Raw genomic sequence first — 6,311 nt, 5'->3', positions numbered from 1 at the left:
TGTGTGAGCGTGTGGTGTGTTTGTGTTTGTGTGCTTGTGTGTGTGTGTGTGTGTGTGTGTGTGTGTGTGTGTGTGTGTGTGTGTGTGTGTGTGTGTGTGTGTGCGAGCGGGTCTTTGTCTGTGTCCGCGCACGCGTGTGTGCGGCTGTTCCACGCATGCGTATAACAGCATGATAAACACGTGTAATTTCCCCAACCTACTATTGGTAATCTAACAGGCGAGAGCCTTTGATATTAACATTCCAATTATCTCCTATCCGACGAAAACAATCATTCCCTCCAATAAACGCGATTGAGCGAATGACATGATTTTCAGCCGGTTTAGGATCTTATTCGTTGAAGCTTTCGTAGGTTTTCATAGGTGCAACTGTATGCACAGCGGTGTGTGTGTGTGCGTGCGTGCGTGCGTGCGCGTGCGTGCGTGCGTGCGTGTGTGTGCGCGCGCGCAGCTTTGGTGTTAGCCGCAGCGTTATTAACTACTGCTTATGGAGCTTCGCAATCAGTATTGAAGGAACATAATTTCGCCCGTGTTCACCTTGATGATGATGACAATAATGTTGATGATAATAATGATGATGATGATGATGATGATGATGATGATGATGATGATGATGATGATGATGATGATGATGATGGTGATGATGATGATGATGATGATGATGGTGATGATGATGATGATGATGATGATGATGATGGTGATGATGACGACGACGACGATCAATCGCCTTATTATATGACAGCACTCCACTCTGCAATCGGGGGCGCGTTCTCTCTCTCTCTCTCTCTATATTATGACAATCCGTCCATAACTTTTTTAGTTAGGCTGTACACAAAGAACGGTGTTACAAACCCACAAACGAACAAACACACGCCGGTGAAAACATAACCTCCTGCCAACCCCTTGGCGGAGGTAATAAGATCATAGATGGTTTCATGCCATCTCATCCCTTCTTATAACATCTCATAACAACCTATCTGATCTGATCTTATCTCATCTCATCCTATCTCATCCCATTCTATCTCATTTCATCTCATGTTGTCTGATCGTCTCATTTAATCTCATTTCTCGTTTCATCCTGTTTCACCTCATCGCAATTCTCTTCGCTTCTCAATCCATCTCATGTCTTCTGCCTTTCTATCATTGTACATGTTAGTTCTATCCATTAGCTAAAGGTCACACAGAGACACTGTCTGCACCTTTACAAAAACCTAAAGACGATTCTTCTTGCACAGTATCACAGATAGAGGTTTAGGTGAGTAAAATTTCTAAACGTTTTACGAGTTACCAAGGATATATCACAATCTTTTAACGTTTCTTACATATGAACTTTTTCAGACTCGAAAACCTGACGAGACAATTTCAATTAGGGAAACACGCAGCTACGGTCCAGCCGGGTATATATATATAATACCTTGACAATATAGCGACGTGGGTGGAGCTGTATCTATTTACTCTGTGTGCTTTATGATGTCATCTATCCTGCATGGCTAGCATTGCGGTTATGACACTGTAACTACTTGTAACTACTTTAGTTAGCGTTTTTTCCCGTGGCCCGTTATTCGACGTCAGGTCTGCATTCACTGCAGCGTGTTCTAACCATAGACACAATATCTAGATATATGTGAGATAATAGAATAATAGACTCTATGCGTCTCTATATATTTCTATGGTTCTAACAATGGCTATGGTATTATATAGCGAACATGGTCGGTGCGCTCGTGTTTTTCGACTGAATGCAATATTTCTCGCACTACAGTGTTGTGCGCTTACGAGTCGTTCTACTCTCACTCTCGCAATGCCTAAACACTCATGTTTCATAATATCAAGAGCTAATAATACCTAATAATATTATACCCTAACCCTAAGGTAATGTTAGCTCTTGATGATATCTAGGTAGGTGAATATTTGTATATGTAGCGTTATTATGTTCATGCATGTGTCTCAATTTAGTAATGTCAGAAAATATAGATGTATTGAAATAAAATTTAATTACGATATCAATATCAATATCAATACAAATATCAATATACACACACACACACACACGCACACACGCACGCTGTATTGAACCCTTGCTGCTCTGCACCAACTGTGCAACAAAATATCCATCCACCGACCGGCAGAGAGAGAGAGAGAGAGAGAGAGAGAGAGATGCGTGGGCGTGCGCGAACCACCCACACGCATGCATGGCTTCATAGGAATAACCAGCAGATGCTCATACACATTAGTCTCCTGATTAGTATCCCTCTCTCACCGAGCTCTCGTCGTTAACGCCGCGTCGTTACTAGATAAACACAGAGTGAGAGCTCAGCACGAATCCTCGCCCTGCACGCGCGAGGGACGTGGAGATTGAAGAGCGCTGATCGAGTGTTTATTATATAGACGGTTTCAAACTAGGACGTCTGATTAATATACTTCAAATGTTAGACGAAGTGGCGTGGGGAAAAATACGAGAGCGGTTTTTGTAGGAACGGGAAATATTTGCTTTCTGCGTACGCCGATAAATAAAAAAAACTTTCGATAAAAGTCGCTTGATTTAAAAGGAATCAATAGATGGCGGTAAAAACACTTTGATGTAACCAAAGATCATATAGCGCCGTAGGCCTATGACCTATGACCTATGACCTATGGCCTATGACCTATGGCGCTATATGAGTTTTGGATGTAACTGAAGCCGCGAATCCCTGCAGGTGGCGTGCTTGACAAGACTGCCGATCGGCAAGTGTGTGTGTGTGTGTGCGTGCGTGCGTGCGTGCGCGCGTGTGTGTGCGTGTGCGTGCGAGTGTGCGTACGAGTGTGCGTGCGCGTGTGCGTGCGTGTGTGCGTGTGCGCGTGTGCACATTACCGCGAAATATTCAACCACTTAACAGCACAAGATTCTGTCGATATAATCACACTAGCGTACGTCTGAGAGCGAGCGATCAAGGTTCAGCCAGGGCAGCCGCGTTCCTCGCTCTCTCTCTCACCCGGGCCCCGAGTTATATGAGTTGCTGCGACTGCCCTTGCTCCTGCTGCGACTGTTGCTGCCTGAGGCGCGCGACGGTGGCGCCATCTGCACGGGCATCGGCAGGGGCGCCGTGTGTTCGCTAGAGTTTCCGTACGAGCACACGTATTTCTCCTCTAGCATCTTGAGCGCCTTGCGAAAGTTGGCTCCGGCGAGCGAGTAGAGGAAGAAGTTGATGGCGAAGTTCGTGTAGTAGATCAGCTGAAAGTACTGCTGGAGGATGAAGAGTCGTGGCGTGAGGCGGTAGCCCGGGTCGAACAGCCCCTCTATGAAGACGTGAATGCGGATCGCGTGACTCGGTAGGTTCAGCAGAATAAACACGGTAGATATGAGCAGCAGCATCTTCGTGATCCGAATCTGATTGCGCGTGCGCAGACTGTCGCGATGGCTTCTCACCACCGGGTAGGGGGCGCTGCTGGTGCGCGCTGGCGACGTCGGCCGGTAGCCGTAGCTGAGCGCCGTGTCGCACTGCTGACCGTTGCCGACGCCGTGGAGACGGGGAAGCGGCGGAGTGCGGGAACTCGAATTAGAGTTCAGCCGCAACCCGCCGCTCGACGCCAGAGGGCGCATGTACATGTACGAGCGGCCGGTGGCGGGGTTAGTGGCGCTATCTTGCGACACGGCGGCGTTGAGCGACGCGCGGCGTCGGTAGAAGTCGATCACCTTCCTCGCGATGGTGACGTTCATCGTGACGATGACGATGAAAGGACAGATGAGTGTCGTCACAGTGTCGATGTTGTTCAACACTGTCATCGCCGTCATGTACTGCGGGTAGAGGGCGCACACGGCGCCCGTGTTCGTCTGCACGACCCCGGTCGTCGCGAACACGTACGTGTACTGCAGCATCGCGAACGCCGTCAGTCCGCCGACGGTGAACTTGGCGCGTCGGACGGTGCACATCGTCGGCCGGTGCAGTGGGTAGGTGACGGCGATGAAACGTTCGACGGTGAAAGCGACGACGAGCCACACGGAAAGGAAGCTGAAGACAAGCGTCGCGTACACGATCAGCTGACACATACCGCTGCGGTTAAACGAGTTCACGTCCAGGCTGTTCAACCAGACGACGAACAGAGCGACGAGGAGACCACTGTCGGCCGTAGCCAGCGCCGCCAGGTAGTAGGACGACGACATCGCTCGCAGCTTCGTCATGAAGAAAACGATGACGGACAGCGAGTTGCCTAGCAACCCGACGAAGACGATCAGCGGGATGTAGAACTGGTTGAGATGCTCGAGAGCTATCTCCACGTTGCTGATGGGCGTCTGCTGTCGCGGGGCGACCTCTGTCGGCGACGTCGGCTCATCCAAGGTCACGTTGGCGCTCACATTGAGGAACTGAAGCCATTCGTTGATGTTGATCTCCGACGGAAAGCTGCCGATGTCCGGAAACATGCTCATCTTGTCGTCGTCGTCGTCGGCGGCGGCGGCGGCGGGGTCGGTGGCGGCGGCGGCGTCGGTGGCGGCGGCGTCGGGGCGACGCGTGGGGCTAGCGCGACGTCGGCGTTAGCATGACGCGACGCTCAGCGGAGAAAAGCTGAAACAATGCGAACAAATTTGTGTGAGCGTGTGGTGTGTTTGTGTTTGTGTGCTTGTGTATGCGTGTGTGTGTGTGTGTGTGTGTGTGTGTGTGTGTGTGTGTGTGTGTGTGTGTGTGTGTGTGTGTGTGTGTGTGTGTGTGTCCGCGCACGCGTGTGTGCGGCTGTTCCACNCGCAAGCAGATGTTCAGTGCATCAGTGATTGATGACGTAGTCGGTTTCTTGCAAGCATTGTAACCGCAGCCGCACTTTTCACCGTCAGACACATACAAGTGTTCGTCAACTTATATATATATATATTCAGCTTCCATTCAGGTGTATCCATCTGTTCGGCACACGCGTTCTCCTCTTCGCTCTCCTGCGGGCATTCGCGTTCCAAACGCGCTCGCGTTTCCTATTCCATACGAACACAATATGTGTTAATCACTCTCATGACAATACACGCTGATGTGATGTGTCTGTCATCTCATTCACCCAGTTATTTAAGGAGCGATTGTTAATGGATTATATTTTGAGTACATATCGGGTATGCGCAACCGGGGTTTGTCGCTATTGTTGAGCTACAAGTTCATGTGCTATGCGTGCGCGCGCGCGTGGGTGTGTGTGTGTGCGGGTGTGCGTGTGTGCGTGTGTGCGTGCGTGGGTGCGTGCGTGGGTGCGTGCGTGCGTGTGTGCGTGCGTGTGTGTGTGTGTGCGTGCGTGCGTGCGTGTGTGTGTGCGTGCGTGTGTGCGTGCATGCGTGCGTGCGTGCGTGCGTGCGTGTGTGTGTGTGTGTGCGTGCGTGCGTGCGAGTGTGTGTGCGTGCGTGCGTGTATGCGTGCGTGCGTGCGTGTGTGTGCGTGCAGTGATGAAGCGTGCAGTAAATGATATGCATGAACGAGCAAATCCTATGTAGAATGATAACATAGGTGCTCTTACAGAACGTGCCGCTTTTCTGTAGCCATTGAAGGCTTGAAGCCATTGAAGGTCACATAGGGGTCGTGCCTGTATCACACGAAACGAGAAGAAATGCGCGGGCGATTATTGCCAAGTATCGATCATTCACCTCCGCAGAGAGGAAGCGGAAATGACTTCTCTTCGGAAGGAGTTCCTTCTGGCGGGAGGCTGCACACGCACGCGCTACTCGCATCCGATATGTATCGGCAGAATTAACTTCGTAGAGAGGAGTCGCGCGCACTGCCCCCGCGCGCGATCAGTCACGCGGCGACTAAACGAACTGAAGAATTACTCTGTATAATACCATCATACCGTGGCTCATTCGTGTGGCTTCATTGAAAGCTAGCGTTCACGCTTCCACCCATGGTTACCCCTCCACCGTCGCCTGCGGTTACCTCTTTGTAGTTACCTTTCTAGCAGCGGATCAGGAATTGAAAACGTGTTTGTTAATATCATCGTTACATTTCCCTTTAGGCGCTACAGGAGGTTGTCCAGGCGACGCGAAAGTGCTCAAAGATACACACATATGTACATATATATACATATGTACATATGTGCAAACGCCGTCTTTCCTAATGCAGACAAGTGCGCTTGATAAATCGTGGGTTTTTGCGTCTCTGCTAGAGGCTTCGACGACACGAAAGCACTCAACGTGAGCGCAAGGAACGGAGAAACTGCCAATAAACCAGCGAAGCGAAAGATCAGCACGATGTGTGTCAGACACGTTGTGTGTGTGTGTGTGTGTGTGTGTGTGTGTGTGTGTGTGTGTGTGTGTGTGTGTGTGTGTGTGTGTGTGTGTGTGTGTGTGTGTGTGTGTGTGTGTGTGTGTGTGTGTGTGT

The 6,311-nt window shown here is 50.2% G+C and overlaps 1 protein-coding gene across 1 annotated transcript; it reads right to left on the bottom strand.

The window, feature by feature from the left end:
- Positions 1-2,910: 2,910 nt before the first annotated feature.
- On the bottom strand, positions 2,911-4,399 carry LOC106806794. Its single transcript, XM_014808875.1, has one exon. It carries the CDS (start codon positions 4,397-4,399, stop codon positions 2,963-2,965), a length of 1,437 nt encoding a protein of 478 aa, XP_014664361.1. The 3' UTR covers positions 2,911-2,962.
- Positions 4,400-6,311: the final 1,912 nt, after the last annotated feature.

The sequence above is a fragment of the Priapulus caudatus genome, unplaced genomic scaffold (genome assembly GCF_000485595.1).
Source record: "Priapulus caudatus unplaced genomic scaffold, Priapulus_caudatus-5.0.1 Scaffold180, whole genome shotgun sequence".
Taxonomy (NCBI): Eukaryota; Metazoa; Priapulida; class Priapulimorpha; order Priapulimorphida; family Priapulidae; genus Priapulus; species Priapulus caudatus.
This window is presented reverse-complemented; position numbering and strand designations above follow the sequence as displayed.

Bases quoted from the DNA above. Each gene is read 5' to 3' on its own strand.
- LOC106806794 (XM_014808875.1), bottom strand. From the start codon at position 4,399: ATGAGCATGTTTCCGGACATCGGCAGCTTTCCGTCGGAGATCAACATC.